The 18998-nt window shown below is 58.7% G+C and overlaps 1 protein-coding gene across 1 annotated transcript; it reads right to left on the reverse strand.

Moving 5' to 3' along the window:
• Nucleotides 1-273: 273 nt before the first annotated feature.
• On the reverse strand, nucleotides 274-13733 carry VOLCADRAFT_98678 (uncharacterized protein; the record flags this gene model as incomplete). Its single annotated transcript, XM_002957551.1, has 16 exons — nucleotides 274-322; nucleotides 384-490; nucleotides 1833-1883; nucleotides 3451-3644; nucleotides 5040-5182; nucleotides 6287-6377; nucleotides 6714-6895; nucleotides 7132-7401; nucleotides 8222-8319; nucleotides 10814-10855; nucleotides 11551-11660; nucleotides 11765-11927; nucleotides 12276-12572; nucleotides 12901-12969; nucleotides 13212-13278; nucleotides 13687-13733. The coding sequence occupies 16 exons, from the start codon at nucleotides 13731-13733 to the stop codon at nucleotides 274-276; spliced, it is 1980 nt and encodes a 659-aa protein (XP_002957597.1).
• Between the last annotated feature and the right edge of the window lie 5265 nt (nucleotides 13734-18998).

Raw genomic sequence — 18998 nt, forward strand, 5'->3', positions numbered from 1 at the left:
AGCAGGCGACCTAGTGGACGCCCCTCTCAGCAGCCAAGCTACCGAAGTCATCATTTTTGTTTGCTGTTTTCTTCCCCCGTCTCCGCGAGCTTTCCTTCATGTTGGTTTCTTGCTAACAGTTCAATTGTTCTGTGGAGTGCGGCTGGTGCCGTTTGCGTGGCGTGCATGCAGCGCTGGGCATGGACGTGGTGCACCCTTGTAGTACCAGTGCATGGAATGTGTCGATGTATACCGCCTCCATGATGTCGGCCATGCGCGAATCCTGGCACGACATTAGTACACGCAAGCGGAAGTGCTGATGGAACAGCTAGTATGCGTCAGGCTGCATGCATGTGGGCGGGGAGCGGGCATGGGCGCAGAAGCGTCGGTGTAGGCCGACGGACTGGCCCACATATACACGGCCGTATCCAAAGGTGGCCTGGAATAACCCGACGCCCACATCCACCAGCGCCAGTCGCATGTGGTTCACAGGGTCCAGCGAGACAGCCGCCTTGGTGTAGTCGGGCGGAACGAACACAACATGCTGCAGGCGCTCGTTATTGCCCTCTCTAGGAAAGGCGGCTTCAGTGGGGGGCACAGGTACCACCTGCCTTACTTAGGGTTACGAATCGGCTACCGGGCGTTGAAGGTGGGTAACACATGGGTTCACTTCATGTTCACTCCACTTCGCAAATGTAATGGACATACATACATACCTAAGTTGTGGCGCCGTTGATCCGCTAGATTTGGTTGGATGCTGGTGGTGAGTTGCTGGACCCAACGAATACACTCTGAAGTCGGATGGGGTGAATGGATTAGGGTGCCCCTCTCGCAGGGGAGAGCAGGGAACTGCCTCGGAAAAGGGGCCGCTGGTGAAGCTATACCACCATGTAACAACATACATAAATACCGAGGAGGGCCATCCTACTTGGGCACGTCTTCTCTGCGCGACTGGTGCAGTACTAGGCAGGGTGAATAGGTTTTGGAGGACCAACCGTTCCGGTTTAGTGACGGTAAGGGGGAGGCGCCGCGCGGGCTAGAACCTTCCCCTTGCGGTATTCAGGAAGCCCTAGGAGCTGTGTGTCGTGGCAGCGCTATCCCTTTTGTGGTCTCGCCGGTCTATCCCGGGCACCTGCAGTGGTGATCGGGCTTGTGCGTGTTCCCTTATCTTTGGGACACACACATACACACACACACACACATGCATACACACACCGCCAACTCCAACTGCAACTGGGCCGTACAGTGTGACACTTAAAAATCACAAAGTCTCAATTCTCTTAGGGTAATGTGCGAATTGCTAGGATCGAACTAGCGACCTCTAGATCTTCAGTCTAGCGCTCTCCCAACTGAGCTAAATCCGCATAGATAAATTGGAAATTATAGGTTTATGACCATCTCCAATTGGAGGATCTGTTGCCTCTCGGTGCGTGAGGAAGAAGTAGGGTGGGACACCCGCAGCATTGTCTAACGCCGCGCTCCTAGCTTTTAAGGGCTGCCCTTTGCGCGGCCCGCCGTAGCCTTCGCATTTGGGATGTGTACGGATTGTTTATTATGGTCGGTCGCCCGTGCATCACGTTACTGCGAGGGGCTGCTAAAAAATATTAGGGGTTTGGTATATTTCACATTCCTAACGTAGTTATCATATAGTTGCTCGCAATGGAGCAGAAGTATGACAATGCACTCAATGGCGACTATCTCGTACGGGTGGCGGCCACGGGGCATGCGATCGAGCATGCAGTGGAGCATGCAGCACAGGAGCCGCCTCGGTAAGCTTACCTCAACCTACTTTGCCTTGGTTCCATGGTGGATGACGTCATTTCCCCCTCCTCACGCAATCTATGGGCACGCACCGGCACGGACACGGAACCGCGCGTGTGGGAGAAGGTCAGCGTGGCACGGGCCTGCGGGGCCGTGGCCGCAGCAGCCGTAGCCGCGGTGGTCGCGGTGGTCGCGGTGGTTGCGGTGGTTGCGGCCGGCGGGGTGGCCGTGGTGGTGGGCCCGCGGCGGCGGAGGGGGAGGAGGAGGGGGAGAAGGGGAAGAGGAGGAGGACACCGTTGAGGATGACGAGGGAGAGCCACAGGTGCAGTAAGCACGGATGTGATGTGGAAATGCATGTGTATGTGGATGGCACGGTACACCCCAATGCATGCACATCTGTTGCGCCGCAGACGTGGTCGCCCCAATTCAAGTATTTACATAAGAGATGCGTGAGGCCCTTGGTGATGGGTACCAGAAAGACGCGCACAGGGGCAGGACCAGTACAGAATGCAGATTGACAAGTTCGGGGTAATGATAACGGTTCTCAAGAAGTTGCTGATGATGCTCTGTGCAGCATAGGTCAGCGGAGCTTGGGGTGGGGTCCTGTTGTGTTAAGCCCATCTTACATGCTGGGGATGTTGTACATTTACACGCCACCCAACTCAATTACCCCCTTTGGACGCTAGTCTGGGCTGATGTGCGGTGTTTTCCTTTCCTCCGTGGCTTTTAGGCGTTGCAGTATTGCCCTTGGGCCTTCGTCTCGTATGGGTAGTCTTACAGGTATGGGGTCACGCACCCCCAACCATGTAACACACACACACGCCACCCACACGTTACCTTTACCACCAGGAGTTCCTTTGACAGCGGCAGGAGGACATCGGGAAGCTGGCAGGAGGCCTTGTGGGCAACGAGCTGGCGGAGGTCGGCGGCGTTGGCTCCAGTGGCTCACTGAACGAAAGGTAAGGCTGCTCCGTGTGTGTTGTTTACAGGGTGGTTAAGCTTCACCAGCGGCCCCCTTTCCCGAGGCAGTTCCCTGCTCTCCCCTACAAGAGGGGCACCCTAATCCGTTCACCCCATCCGACTTCAGAATGTATTCGTTGGGTTCAGCAACTCACCACCAGCATCCAACCAAATCTAGCGGAACAACGGCGCCTCAACTTAGTTCCTGGTCAGCTAGCAAGTTGATATTATCACGTCCTACACCGTCCATGGTGTAGAGAGCAGAAGTCAGGCCTCCGTCTGGATGCACCGTGTGGATGCACCTCCACGTCGACATCATTAGAAAAACACGTTCATTTCTGGATTCTTCTTACGCGTAGGTTGGGGATATCCACACTTAAGCAGTGCCACGTGGCGCTTCGCGATCTGTATGAACAGAACCGCCCGCTGCACCCAAGTGATGAACTGCCATTGGATGGCAACTTGACTTTCCCGGAGGAATGGAAGGTGGCGAAAGCGCGGGCCCTGGGGTGAGGGTGAAAGGTGAGTGTTCATTTTCTTGAAGGGTGGTGAACGCATTTGTGTGGTACGAGTGCGGCTCTGGGCCCTGCCTTTGTTCTGCACACATATGCCCTTCTTAGCTCATCACCATTGCCATTGCATCGTACGCGTGGGTGGGGGCGGCTGCTGCTGCTGCTGCTGCTGCTGCACTGTTACCATTGCTGCAGGCCAGGTGGCGACCCCACGGCTGACACTCGTAACGACACATACTTGCCTGAGGACTCCTCCAGGCTCTGCGGATCCATAGCGGACACAGGCAGCACGTCGAGTAAGCTCGACGTAGACCTGCTTGAGGGCATTCAGAGGCAGCTGGCAATGTTGCCATACCAGATTGCGCAAATTCAGCAAGCGGCACCAGCTGCCATCGGCGCGCACGCGGGTCTGCAGCTGGGCCCCCAGCAGGCCTTCGGCGGGCGGCAGGGGGTCAGGGCCGGGGGGGCAGGGAGCTGCTCCAGCCGCTGTATACTCAGCTGCTGCCAGGGCTTGGGGCAGGGATGGTGGACGGTGTACATATTGTTCCACGGCAGCCTGGGGCCATGACGGCCTTTGCAGGAGTTCCATTACTAGCTCTGTATGCATTGTCACCGCTAGGGCCCGGAGCAGGATGACGGATGGTCTTCCCACCCTTCTGCGGCAGCCTGGGGTTGTGGTGGGGTGCCATTCCAGATGCCGTACACCCAGCCGCTCCAGATACCCAAGGGATACTGTCTTACGGGCAGCCCATGCCTCAAGTTGCGGCAGGCATTATTGGTGTTGTTCAAAGCCCAGCATCCATTGATACAGCGACTAGCAAGAAGTGCAAGCTACGGGAGAAGGACGAGCAGCACGAGCAGGTTGACGAGCTTCAGCACATTTGCCACCAGGGCACATGCCATGGAGAGATCTCTCGCACATCCAGTTGCTGTTCCAGATCTTCACCGATGGCCGCCCTGGTGCCTATCCATCTCTGCTTCAACTTGAGGAGAAATACCAGCCGAGGTGACGGCAGGGGTACAAGCAGCGCTGGTAAGAAATCAAGTATCTCCGTGAGGAGTGCATCCTCTGGACCGCTTCACAGCGTCGCTGCACGGTGGTCCAGGCCGCACAGTTCTGGCTTGCTGTGCAGAAGAGGAAGCGAATCAGCTGCGACCTGGACCAGCTGCGACAATACGTGAAAGAGCAAGAGCTGCGGGGCAGCCTGGAGGCAATAGTCACCCTGGTGCACCCTGATACATACAAACCGCCTGTGAAGGCTGCCCAAAAGGTGACTCTCCGCAGCGTCCCCTGGACCCGCACCCAGCACGTCACCCCGGATTTCTCGCCACCCAGCTGTCAGGCCCCTCGTTACCTAATCTCCCGACAGCACCAAGCCTGATTGCTGACACATTGTGCAACAGAAAGGCAAGGGTCTGGCCTCAGGTATCGATGCTGTCCTTAGCCGCCTTAACAGTGGCATGCTTCTCAACGTATATGCCCTTTTCTTCGCCAGGGCCAACTCCGACCACAGCTTGCCCAGCACGCGATGGCACCCCGTACTTGACATGAATGGTGGTGCTTGCCCTGAGTAGTTGCCAACTCATGCTGCTCCTTGCAGAACAGCATACAAGCGTTGGGAATCTGTGCCTTCACACCACACTCCCAGCCTTGCCACAATTGCCTTCACTCTGCTAGCCCCACCAGTGATCACACCGTGATCAGCGGTGGTACGCGGCTTCTTGAGTCGCCCAACCCCAAGACCAACTGGAAAGGTGCCCGACCCTGTTCCGTGCCTGCAATTTATGTCGTCCCTCCGCCTGATCCAGCCTCCCCAGCCTCCTCACCACCGGTCCCTCCAGTTAGCACCGCTGCTCCCGCCGCCATATCAACATTGCCAGTCTCGTCCAGGAATACCGCCGCTGCCTCCCTCTCAGCTCCACCACCGTTTCCACCAGTTAGCGTCACTGCTGCCGCCTCCCCAGCCCTGCTGCGCGTTCCGCCAGTCTGCACCACCACTGCCGCCTCCGCCTCCAGCGTCCACTGTCAGCTGACTTGGTGCTGTATCCAAAAGCAATGTACGGCAAGCAAGCGTGCGGCAGTCTGAACACACCATCCTCCCGGACTACTGCAACCCCAACATGGACAACTCTGCAAAAAAGCCCCGATTCCCCAGCACTAGCCTTGATATTCTAGTCAATCGAGTGTCGTGTACACAACTGCTGCTGCTGCATAATGTATCGCTCATGTACCCGCCCGATGAGGCCTCATCGGACCTGCCTGCCCAGCTGACCTTCGAGCTGCCACCGTCGCACGCTGGACCCGTTCACGAGTAGCCCACCCCGCCGGCGCTGCAGCCGCCCACGACAGACTTCCATGCCCCGCCGGCGCTGAAGCCACCCGCATCAGACCCGCATGCCCTGTCGGCACCGGAGCCGCAGACAGAACTTTCATCGTTTCCATCATTACTTTGAGGTCTTCACCCTCTTGAGGTTTTCTGGGTGCTAGTTTTTAGTCTTGATTCCAGTTGGATTATGTTTTCCGGCCTGGATATGCTGTTACCGGCAACAGTTTTTTCCTCTGCATCTTCAAGAAAACGGATCGGATTTTTTTCCTTGCGTTTTATTATATTTGCGTGATCGGCTGGCAGTACCGTCTCTTTTCGTACCTACAGTCCGCGTCTCCTTGGGGCCTTCCCCGGCCCCGCACCCGCCCCCAACCCACCACAACTGTCCCCGCCATCACCACCGCCATCACGTATGACGAGTACACCGTCCAGCAGCATAGACAGCTAAGATTCATAGCTTATCACTAATGCATTCACTACTTCACAGCAACTTTTGACTACCGTAAACGGAGTCACACCATCAGCACCACCGTGCCTCGCAACTGGTGCAAGCAGCAAGCAGCTCCATTGCCTCGTCCTTGTTCGAGAAATGCCCATCACGCGACCCACGGGTCACTGTACGGGGCCACTGTACGGGATCCGGGCCCCAGCTTTCGTGTCCGCAGCGATTAACGGAGCCGTCGTTGGGAAGCCACACAGCACTGGCCGTCGTACTCGCCACGTGGCGGTGAACCAGGTGGGCCTCACTTCTTCCGCCACACCATCATCACCTCACGCCCCACCCTGGAGGGATGGCTCAGCTCGGCCGGCACGGGTTCCTGATACGTCACCTCAAAACCTGAAACAGGGGAGAAGGCAGCAGCAGCGCCACCGGGGGCACCAACCCTTAGCAACGGAGAAGTACCAGGCCATGCCCCACACAGGGCACTTAAGGGAGCAACCGGCAATACTGTGCACAGGGGGCCACAGCCATCCCGCGACTAAGGCACCCCTCCCTTACACCCGCCCTCAATAAACATCGGCAGTTAGTTTCTTCATGCAACCTGCAGATTAAAAGAAAATTTCCCTCCAGTTCCGAACCCTAGGACCAGAACCCCCACCTACTCCGTACTCAGTGCGGTAACCACCGGTAGCCCAGGCCTCCTTCAGGCCCTTCAACGTGAGGCCGTCTCACCTTGCGGACACAGCAGCTGGGTGTACAGCTCCGGAGACACGGGGTAGGGGGGCCCCGCCTCGGGGTCCGCCTCCGGGTTGACTGGAAACACCAGCGTCACCAGCACCCCGCCCGACCGCACATGGCGACACCAGTGCTGGGCCCACTGCTGCCGGTCACCGGGGTGCATGGCGCAGCCGAACCTATTGCGGAGGTAGGTAACGGCACGGCATCGTCAGAGACAGCGCCGTACTGCCGTGAACGGGGCCGTGGAAGGTAATGATGGCAGGTATGCCTGACGGTCATGATGCCATGTATCTATCATTCAGCGGGAAAGCATCAGGCCCCAGAGCTGAGCCACCATTACCCGTTATCCAATGCAAAACTCAACATCCTCCCAATCGATCCAACCCCAGTCCCAGAACCCCCCAATGCTCACGTGTAGTCAAAGCCCACGTCCCAGTTGCCATCACCGACCCGCGGGTCGCTCCACAGGAAAAAATTGCCCTCTTCCACGCGCATTCCCTCGACACCAGCCGTCTCCGCTTCTGCCCCAGCACCGGAGTCTTTTTCCGCTTCCACCTCCTGCCCCGCGTCGCCAGCTTCCCTTAGATAGGTCCGCGCCTCCCGTGCCGCCGTGGGCGCCAGCTCCAGCCCCACCACCTCCGCTGCACCAGCCGCGCGGAACACGGGCAGGTCGTAACCGCGTCTGCCAGGGGGCGCCGGGTGCGGCAGGGTAGCCCGGGCGTATGTTGGGTGCTTCCATTCCTTAGGGAAAAAGCATTTTGCTTTTTTTACCTGAAGAAACCCGTTCTATTAGGGGGGGAAAGTGAATCACCGGAGGACGGAGCCTGTGTAGCTCACACCTGGGCGCGGTCCGTCCTCCCATAGAGGAAGGGAATACAGTGCATTGAGGCGTGTGGACATTTTCCAGGTTTACCATTGCCACCACTACCGTCGCATATCACCGTCACCACTTCCACCCGCACCGCGCCGCTGGATACCCACAACCTAAGCCGCTAAGACCCCACAACCCGCAACCTGGCGCATGCCTGCGACTCCCTGTCGCGCACGCCGCCTCCAACATCGGTTGCATCACATACCAGCAGCTGCAGTGGCCTGCAGCACTTTCGCGCGGGGGGGGGTACCCACCTGGGGCTAGCGCCCCAGCCCAGTCGCCTATGTTTTGAACATGTCACTTGGCCCAACCCCGTCAGGAAAGGTAGAAGCGGGGTCAACGTGAGGCTAAGGCGTTTTGGCACAGGACTAGCGAAGCGAGCTAGCTTATTGGGTCTAACATTAGCGAAGCGGCATCATTTGATTAAGCTAGGCTAGGTTAGGTTAGATTACACGGCCCAGTAATCAGGATTTAAGGAGGCATGCAGTGGTGCAGGTTAAGCGACAGGAACACAATCCAATATTAGCTTGCAGTCGTATGTCCTAACCTCCTTGAAGGGGGCTCCTTCCCATCCTCTAGACAGTCCGCTCTGTCAACCCCACCCGAATGGTTTTCGCGCGGGCTCACCCACCCGCATCCGGGCACCAGCACACGGCTTCCCTTCACATCGACCTTTCCGGACTTGATCAAGTCCACGAGGGCGGGGGAAGCTGCTGCGGCGTCCCAACGCTGCGACCGAAGGAGGGCAGGCAGCAGGTACAGAAGTAGCAGACATGTTATATACGGCAGCCATAAACAACACAGCAGAAGGAATACGTTCGGCGTCTCAACCTGGAGGAAAACATAATCAAATCAAGGATGCGGTAATAGTTCTGAAACACCTGCCTCTCCGCGCCCCAAGCCGGCTCCCCAAATGAGTTCCCATCGGTCGCTGTAGACCTTTGGCTCAGGAGGGTCCGTCTTGCCGGAACCTCCAGCGGGTGTCAACGCAGAGATTTCCACACTCGTCGCCATTCTAGCAGAATGACCTAGCCTCTGGCGCCAACTGCGCACGAGGGACTGCTTTCGATGGGAGCTTGCTGCTGAGATCGCGAGCCTGCGAGCCAATAGCATCCCTGAAAGCTAATCACTGGTGCTTTGCCTAATGCATTTCACTTTTCAGTTTACGGGCCCCTTTCATCAAATCATCGTCAATCGCCTCGTAAATAATGCAAAGAGGTTAAATTACATCTATGTGTTCAAAATTATGCGATGTTACCCTAGAAATTACACCCACGTAATGATGTGCGTGATGCGTGTGTGATTGGTTAGTAACGACTGTGGTTCTTTTGAGTAACCCAGCGACCGCCGACAGTAATCCACGAAAAGCAGCTGGTGTTCTTCCCACAAAAATAATTCCCCTGCTCGCCTGTATTACGAAGTCCTGACAAACTCTGCCTAGCTGGGCATTGTGTACACTCGTACTTCGCTATGCAGCACATTCGCATGTAACCGGTTCCGACAGCTCGTCTCCAGATCTTTCCGTCCCAGCCGCATGAGCCCGAAGGGGTTCTGAGAGCGGAATCCCTAGGGTTACCGCTGGTCGTGCGAATGTCGGTTTTTGGCAGGGCACTGTTTTTCCGTAAAACCCTCGGGGCCTCTCCTTCACTTCAGTCATGGGCTTCGATTAGACACGTACATCTTCCCTGGAGTCCTAAGCTGGCTTCATATTGAAACATATAAAAGAATCCCAGCACCAAAAGTGCTCCAACAAAAAGAAAGGAAACCCAGTACACCGCGCAAACATGCGGAATGAATGTGCATGCAGCCCCGCGCGTATCAGACCTGCTTGCCCACATTACGCGATGCCCCCGCCAGCCGTCCAGGCCCTCACGGGCAGCCCCTGGCCCAGCTGCTACATCCGCAAACCCCCTCACCCAGCCATCCCATGCCATGCAACCTTCTCAGTCGACGCCCCCGCTCCTCCTGATGGGCCTCCCCACCCACCCACCGCGGTCGCACGCTCAGCTTCACTCTCTCCGAACACGTATCATCTTCCCCTTAAAAAGGATGGACGCCTTAGGATTTCTACACAGATAGAACGATTCGGTCGCAATCCAAGTTTCTTCCTGTACAGTGCACTAAAATATACGCGAAGAGAAAAAAGCAGAAGACGTACTTGAGAGTCCGTGACAAGAACGCGTATGGAAGCCCTTCATAATCATGAGCACTAAGGAGTACAAAGACAGACAACGCGGCCTTCGTGTCCCGTGATGCACGCTTTACCATTGACGTGTGAGCTGCGCAGTACCGCTGTACACAGTACGGCAACCTTGCATGCACAGCTGCCTCCGTCTGTCCGCTGTCTCCTGCACACGCGACCCAACCTTTCCAGCCCTTCTCGGGCGGCTGCCCGCGCGGGCAGTGCGTACGTACACACACGCACACTTTCAAAACGAAAACGCTCATGCACATCCCCGGTGGAAGTACGAACATGACGCGTGTCCCACCGAGATAAAGGATCCGCCCATAAAGGGTCGCCCCCACGGGCGGGTCCGTATGCATACAATGCAGTGCTTTTGCACGCACTCGACTAAGAAGCCAAATCATAAGAAGCCCATCATCCGCACTGGTCCATGCAGTCCACACCCACGCAAGGCGGAGTGGACGACCCGCGGCAACAAAGATGTTAGCACACGGGTTTGCCAAGTCCCCGCGCGCACTGGAATAGATCCGGAAACCCTCGGCAGGCTCCCTGGAGCTCGCCGCACCCCTCAGGCCCAGCCCAGTCCGCTGCCCCCTCCCCCGACAGCAACAACATCAGCTCCCCCCCGCTGCCTCCACACAGCCCCTCCACCTCTCCGTCCACCTCCCCATCACCATCATCATCGTCATCATTATCATACCACCGCCGCGGCCGCTGCTCCCACAGCCACCGCCAGCCGCCGCTGCCGCCGCCGCCGCCTCTGCCACGCCCACCCTTGCTCTCGACAACTGCCTCCATCACCACATCACCGCTGCCGCCTTCGTTACTTGGTCCTCGACCTTCCCGAACAGCGGCAGCAACGTAGTAGCGTAAGCCGACGAGCACACCCGACGTCGCGGGTCGTGTGGCCAGGCGACCTGGGCTGTGTACCACCAGCTGGGGGGGCCACAATCCACGGGGAAGGGCCGTCGCGCGGGTGCCATTTCTCATCAGCTGCGCCTGGTGACCGGAGCATGCTCTGCACTGCGCGTAGTACACCTGCTTGAGAGTCTCATCCTTGAGCCCGAGGAAGTCCGCGGCCTGGTCGCGGGTCCGGGTGTTGTGTTGTGGGGGCGAGTTTTATTAGCATGATATTGGACAGATAGCAGCAGCAACAAAATGGAGAAATGGTTGCCGCGGGGATGTTAAGTAGCAAAGCAGGTTGGCGGGGCGGTGTGGGCCCGGAGCAGACAGCGGAGCAGAATGCATCATACGGACGGAGGGAGCGGAAGGGGGAAAGAAAGCACATACCACAGCTCCGTACAAACCCTAAGGCCTGACACAACTTTGCGTGGTGGTTTGGGTTTTGCCCGGTAGTTCGTTTAGATGGGGGTAGTGTGGTCAGCTTTGGTTGTAGGGTTCAGCTTTCGGGCTTCAGGCGCCGGTAGGGCGACCCCGGGGGGAAATGTACCGCAGCGCGTGCTGAGGTTGGTCGTTTGAGGGCCTTAGTAGCCACCGCGCTCTCTTTCCTCTTGACAAAAAGGGATAACGCGGGGGTGCACGCCCTCGGTCGAGCAGGAGGGGATAGTGGCCCCTCACGCCCCCCTCCCCCCCCCCCAAGGAGGAGAGTGCTTCGGCGGTCGCTCATTCCCGTTGGGGTACCGGGTTAGGTGCCCCTGGCCAGTGTCAGGCCCGGATCGACATGTAACAAACACATGTATGTGTCGACACCTGACCTCCTCCCCCCACCCCCCACCCCTATAGGCCCCCTAAGGAGGGGAAATGGCCCCTTCCACCTTTGTCAACATCTTCTCCAAACCGCTGGCCGCTTCTCGAGCCGCCAGCGTGTCGCGTACGACCTTGTACGGCGGCATGTGGTCCCCGATAACTCCGTTGATGTGGGTGCCTGCGGGGATACGACACACCACACCACACCAAACCACACCTTAGGTATGCGGAGGTAAGTGGATCACCTCCGCACGGAGAGTGGGTCAACCCCGGTGGCCTCACCGCAATGGTGGCAGCCGTCCCGGCCAAATATGACGGACAGCTGCGCCTTCTCAGCTGCCGTGGAGTACTCAGCCGAGCTGGTGGGGATGTGCATGCGGCCAAAGGCACCCGGCAGCGCCAGGTGGCTCGGAAGCAGCTGACGGAAGGACCGACGGAACAGGACCTGGGGTGGCGGGCAGGTGGCGGGAATGATTGCGCGGCGGCTGGGAGGGCCGTAGCGGCGCTCAACGCGGCTCCCAAAGGGGTCACAAAAGGCCACAACACGGTGGCAGAAGTGGGTGAGGCAGTCCTCTATCCACCCGAGGCTGCGTCCCGTCCGGAACTCCATCCGAGTCCTTTATGGCCTTTCCAGGGCCCTCCAGTCCCCAGCAGTCATATATTACAACACCGGCGCTCTCGCGGGTGCTAAAGGCAGCCCCACAGAGAGCACAGTCCCCGGTTCAGAGTCCCCAGCGCGAGTCGCCACAGGAAAGCAGCACAAGGGCACAACCCCCCGTGGCCACGTACCCACCTTGTACAGCAGCGGACCCACCACCGCATCTACAAGGGCCTCGCGCCCATCCCAGGTCGTGAGCAGCTGGCGAGGCAGGGACGCAAGCGCGAGAGTAAGGCCCACGCCCGTTCTGCTGGCGATAGCACCGCCCTTGCCGCTGCCGCTGGCAGCATCGCAGTATGACAGACGCAGCGCCGCCAGCGTACTGCGGCTGACGTGTCCCGCCGCCACCGACGCCGCCGCCACGGATGCCGCCCCCCACAGCGGGCCAAGCAGAGGGGTAGCGCAATGGATACGCAGGCAGCCCGCAGTCACCTGAGGGGCGGGGAAGGCAAAATACCACGGACCCGAGATGTGATGTCGCGGGGCCCGCCCCCGGCTGTGTGTGTGTGTATGCGCAACCCTAAGAGGTGCCCAGGGCGGCGGAGGAATGGGGAACACAACAGACACCAGCCAGAAAGCTTTAACCCGCAATCCCCCAAACCCACGCTCGAGCGCCACCGGAGCAGGCCCGGGCTGCTTTGCGAACAGGCGAGCAGCCGTACAATGACGTACATCAAAGCCAAAGAGCTTCCCGGAAGACCTGTGGCGGAAAACCTGTGCAAGGTACCCATACCCATACTCGCTGTACTGCAGTACTCACGTGCGTGATGGCGAGGGTAAGGTTGAAAGCGGCACAGGAGGCTCCCAGCTGGAGCGCAGCGGCACCAATCTAGGGGGGTGGGGTGGGGTTGAGGATGGCAACAGAAGTCATTGGCGGCATGGGAAGGTTGGTAGGGAGGAGGGCAGGGCTTGAGCCGCTTACGGAGAGGGTGCAGGCGGGGAGCGTGCTGAGCGAAACAACAACCACGACTCACGACAAAGCGCGTATACAGTACATGGCTGCAAGTGACGGGGCATCACCATCGGTTTCTCCCCTTCCCGCCGTGTCTGCAATGATCCCTCTGCCCTCACCTGTTGGAAAGCGGGTTGCGCCACCGCTTGCTCAGCGACTCGGAATGCGGCCTGTAAGAACGGCGCCCTGGGGCCCGCAGGGGATTGCAGGGGTAAGTGGTGCTACCCATGATGGCGCGTGATCCGATGAGGTTGGGCCCGGAAACTGCGTGGGCGAAGCCCAGGTGCTCGAGCGTGTGGTTGGGGCGGTCGTGGGGCAGGAAGGAAAGCGATGGGCGGGGTCGCTGCAGGCGACGGAACAGGGGATGCTACATGGATGGGGAATTGAAGCAACCACGGCTAAGCCTTTGACACTCGTAAGTTGAGGACATGTTCGTGCCCGAACAGTAGTTGCACTGCGCGCCCACGGCAGCAGTAAGAAACGCGTGACCGCTGCGCGGGATGTCTAAATAGAGTCATGAATCGCAGGTGTCTATAGGTGACGGAGACATTGAGCTTCCCATATGTGCTCCTACGCCATCCCCGCCATCCTCACCATTCGTCTTGCTCGCCACCTTTACTGGTGCGTATTCCCATGGCCATCGGCTACATAGTTTACAGGAGTAACATATTACGGCGTTGAAACGCGATGAAAGGCCAGAAGCTTTCTTGTCCGGTTTCCCCGCGTACGGGCGTTGGTTGCTAACCGTCTCCTTGAGTGAAGCATGTAGCCGTTCTGGCTCCGACGTAAAATTTGCTTGCGAAGCAACGAGCGACTTCCAATCTATTGCACACGACCTTACGATTGCAGTGCACGACTGCTCAGAGAAATCAACACCTCGATTGATGTAGGGTGAACCTGTGTCAAATGAATGGCCAATATCGCTTTCCTAACATGACCGTATGTTTTCATAGTACATGGTCAGAATGCGGTATGCCAAGTCTTGAAGACCCGCCTCCTGTGGCCAGCCCTTTCTTCTGCGAACCCTAGTCCGGCTTTCTAGGGCTATCTCCTGCATCGGACCATGCATTTCATGCGATGAAAGGTTTGTCCTCGGCTTGAAATGCTATCACTCCTGCCGGGAAAAGGGGCCCTTTTCCCTTGGCATCTAGGAAAACCGCACCCAATCCAACACAGAGGTCCGCACCGCCACTAGTTTTCCGTTTTATTTCTTGCCGCTGCGTTAACCACATACGTCACCATGTACCCAGCAGCCCAACGTGTTGCCAGACACGGTACGCAACCCGACCCTTAAGGCCGCAACATCACCGCACAATTATATACATTCCGCCGATGGCTTAGAGTTTTAGGGGTGTATCATCATATGCATCCGGTATAATTGGAGACCGAGATGATAACTGGATTTAGCAGGGCCGCAGTAAGGGATTTGTTGGACAGTTGTACAGCTAAGCTGGGCGGCGACAACGACCTCTCAGATCACAGCGCAGATCAGATCCGCCAGCAGCTCCGCATCGCGCTCGGTAACCTGGTGTCATATGCATGGGCAGTCTCCAGCAGTCCCAACATCGGCTTGCAGCCGCATCATCCGCCGGGTGCTATCGGGTCGAACTACGCCACAAAAGCACAAGACCAGTAAGCACCCCCATGCGTGTCATAGCAGCTGCTCAATCCTCAACGACGTTCTCGGCAGCCCCTGCACGTCCAAGGTTGATCCGATGACCGCAACCCTTGCGACAACCGTGTAGCGCGGGGTGTGGGCTAACTTCTTAAACTCTTGCAGCGGTTCTCCTGTTGCCACGGGACCAGAGCAGACTCCCTTCCCGAGCCTCCAAACACCCATCGCCTGCCCCCCATGACCCTGGTTGTGTTACATCCCACGTGACACATACAAGGGGCCCCACCGCATGAAGCCCTTTCCACGGCTCCAAGGGGCTGAATGTCGCGTCATACGACTGTAGCATCGACAAAACACGTGCGTACGGCAGACTACTGCTATGCTTTGACAGACCCCTCCCACCTGCGCAGACAGTGTAACTGTATTAATATGTCTCTTCCCGTGTTTACAGCTGAGTGTGTTTGTTAGGGAATGAGGCCACGAGCCTGCTGGGCCAGATTACTGCTGGGCATCAGCGCCGCTAACATCGTCCAATGCACCAAAGTCGGAGTATCCCCCACTGGCCGGCCCCGTACATGCATATATGCCCTTCCCAACAAAGCACCCAGCAGCCCACCTGCAGAGCCCCCGGGCCCTCCACCTCTGCTGCTACTTCCGCACGCAGCAATCTGCTACTGCCACTTCTGCCCTGCCCCACCAAACCTTCCACTGCTCCAAGACTTCCCGTCTCCCGCTACTCTCCTCCGGCGCGGCTTCTGTCCTTGTATGGTTTCCCCCACTCGCCCTCCCAGCCGCAGCCTCTGCTACCGCCTCCTCCTCCGCCCCCTGTTCCTCCCTCCCAACTCCTCCTCCTCCCCCCACCTCCTCCTCCCCCCACCTCCTCCTCCTCCCCCTCCTCCTCCTCCTCAGTATCTGATTGCGCTGAACACCGCGTTTGCCTCCTCGCTGATCACCCTCGCCAGCTGAGAGGGCAAGGTGGCGAAGGCGGGTGCAGCCAACTGCTGCTCCAGGGAGGCCAGCACCAGCCTGTAGCGGCTCTGCTTGCGGAGGAGAACACGACGGAAGGCGACCAGACCAAGCCAACTGCAGAAAAATGGGGTGAAACACAATGGGGGGGGTGACCGAGGAGGCCATCGGAAGCATAGTGACGAGCTGCACGGCTGTTAGGTGCGGTATGTGCTTACCGGTATATGCACTTGGCAGCCATTTCAGGTCCCCAGTAACACGATACATTCATTAGTTGCAATGCATGGATTCGTATCCTAAAAACGGAATGCATTCAAGGCCGCAATACATCGCGCAATAAAATGCGCGCCCAACAGTCTCATTTAAAGCGCTTTTGGAGGTCCTGTCCCTTGGCGCGCCGTTTTGCGCCCCGTTTCCTGATTCTTATGCCGTCGCGCCACATTTGCATGTGCCCTGCTGTCGCACACTTACCGCACGTGGCATGATGACACGCCACAGCGGCACCCGGGGCCAAACCTCCGGTCCGTCACTCCGTTATCAGTGCGGCTGCGGACCAGTGTGACCATGTACGCGATACCGGACTGGATCGCTGACAAAACGACCCGTGGGTCGTGAGACAGGTTCCTCGGAAGGCAGCGCACATACCAGTGCATCTTAATGGCGGCCAGCAGGTACGACTGTCAGCACAAGAGGAGTCGGAACGGGTACGGGCGATGTGTATGTAAATTTGCGTCTGTGCGTAAATTTAGATGCGGAAAAATGCGCAGAAGAGTCAAGGCTCAAAATTTAATGGCTCAGGGAGGTTGGGGGGCAAAGGAAGAGGATTACCAGGGCCGGGCGTGTCGTCCTTGCGTCCCAGCCCTGACATTTCCTCCTGAGGCGCAAAACGGGATTGGGGCGGTCGGGAGACTCTCGCAGCTCAGGAGCGCTCCATGCCTTCGCGTCAGCTGGAGTACAGCACCCGTCGTTACTAAGCAATCTTGCAAACCCGAAATCAACGACCGGGAGGGCTCTGCCGGCTCTAGAACCCCTGCAGAGCCCCCGCGGCTCCCCCCCACCCCCCCGGCTCAGGCACACGCTCAGGCCAGCGCGACCGCCCTGCCACCCCTCGCTGAACTCACTCACTCACTCACACCACCCAGTACCCCCCTCTCTCCCCCCCTGCGCCTTCCCCACCTGGTAAATGTTAAGTCGCACCGTATTGGGCGAGTTAATCGAGGTGTCCAGCAGCAGCGCGTGCGCCTTGGGTCGCAGGTACTGACACATCTTGACAACCAGCTGCCGTCCTGGGGTCCGGGTGAAGGGGGCAGAGGAGGGGGAGGGGGAGGGGGAGAAAGGGACCCCGGGGTGAGGTGGGGCGGCGGGAGGGAGATCTGGGCGTAAGAGCAGGAAGAGGACTCTGGGGGCAGTGCGGGCGGCGGACCTAGAGACTCAAGGGCGCGCCAGGGCGGGCCTACGGGGCAGAGGCAACCGAGCTCTAACACCAGATGGTAGCCCTGCTAGGACCCGCATGCGCTCATAAAGACCCGCCAACCAACCCTTTAGCGATCCCCTCGCCCTCCCCCCTTCACCAGCTCACCTTCGGTTCCCTTGCATATGATCTTCCCCCCCCCCCCCAACACACACACACACACACACACACACGCACGCACGCACTCACCCGGGTGGCTATCCGCGGGCACACTCATGGTGCTGCTGATGTGCACTCCGCTGTAGCGGCTGTAGTCGGCCTGCACCTCCATCGTGGTCACATTGAACAGCAGCCCGCACCACCTGGTCAAGGGGGGGGGGAGAGCTGACGGCGGAGAGCAGGTGCCGACTGTAGGAGAGCAATGCAGGGTGCGAGGAAGCAGTCCACGACTTTACAGGAACGCTTTGGATTTGTGGCTTGCGGCTTCTACGATCTAGGTCCAGTCCTTCGCCACCGACGAGGTGGCACTCCGCCTGGCCCCTCTTGTCCCTCTCAGCTCCCACCGTTTGGGGGCCTTCAGGGGTCCCACGTCGATGTCAGTAAAAGCCCCACAGACCTCACATCACCGCGCATAGCCACACACCTCCCACCTCACGTAACGCCGGCCGTCCCGAGATTGCCACACGTTGCACCCTTCACCAGCAGCAGCAGCAGCAGCAGCTGCTGCGCCGGCTCCGTCCTCTCCGTCGCCACTTTCAGCTCCACCCAGCTGCACCACATGCACCTGGGGGCCTCTGCTGGTACCACATGAACCCGCGACACCAGTAGCATCGCCACCTGCTGCGGCAGCAGCAGCCGTGGCGGTTGGCGGTTGGTCAGTACTTGGAGGCAGTTGGAAGTTGGCCAGCTGTGTCTTGCCCGGGTGGATGACGCAGCCATAGTCCTCCAAAAAGCCCTCACGCAGCCGCCGAGCCACCGCCTCCGCTGCAGCGCTGTGTCCGGATTGGGGGAGTAGCGTGCGAGTTGTCGTAACAGCCGGGGGCTTGGGAAATAGGTTTTGGGGGCAGGGCGTGTGAGATGTGCGGTAAAAGCAGTGCGTCAGGTGAGGCAAGAGAGTGTGTAAGTGCGTTCGCAACCGGACGGCACTAGGCAGAACAACGATAACAACGACAGCAACAGCAGGAGTGGGTGCCGGAGTGATGCGCTTTGGCAGGAGGGGAGATGGCTTCATGTATGGCATACATCAGGTAAATCCGATGTACGCCGCTTTCCTGTACCTTTTCTGCTGTTCCAAGAGGGACATGGAGGGAGGGCCCCTCCCGTGGGCGGGACATGCGTATACCACTACGACCGAGGGGGGGCCCCATCTAAAGCTGTGTGGCTATAGGGTGTGGGCTCTAGTTCCCGCCCTCGGAAGACCCTTGGGAGACCAGCAGGGGGCACATCGCGCTCATTTGCACATCATTTAGCCCCCATCAGGCGAGAGAGCGGGGGAGGACGGCAGCGGTCTTGCTCGGCGCCGTAATAACGACAATTTAAAGGGTCCACGAGTTCCCCGATTTACTGACCGGCGCACACTCGTTCGGAATTTTGGTATAGATTGTATAGATTGCACGATAAAAAAACGTATTTGTATGTAAAGCTCACCGCGAGGTGGTCGCGATGAAGAAGTCGTCAATCAGCCTCATGAGCATGGAGTCGGGTCGAGGAGGTGGCGGTGGCGGGTTCGGGGGTGGCCAGGTAGGTGACCTGGCTGCCGGCGGAGCGGCGGGAGGCGACACGGGAAGCGGGACCTCCTGCCGCCGCTGCTGCTGCTGCCGCTGCTGCTCCGTGGACGGCTTGTTGGTGTCGCATATGACGCCCTTTAATCCCGGTTGGTGGCGCGCGCATTGCGACTGACCCGTGGGTCGCAGG

This window comes from Volvox carteri (assembly GCF_000143455.1).
Source record: "Volvox carteri f. nagariensis unplaced genomic scaffold VOLCAscaffold_75, whole genome shotgun sequence".
In the NCBI taxonomy this organism is placed as follows: Eukaryota; Viridiplantae; Chlorophyta; class Chlorophyceae; order Chlamydomonadales; family Volvocaceae; genus Volvox; species Volvox carteri.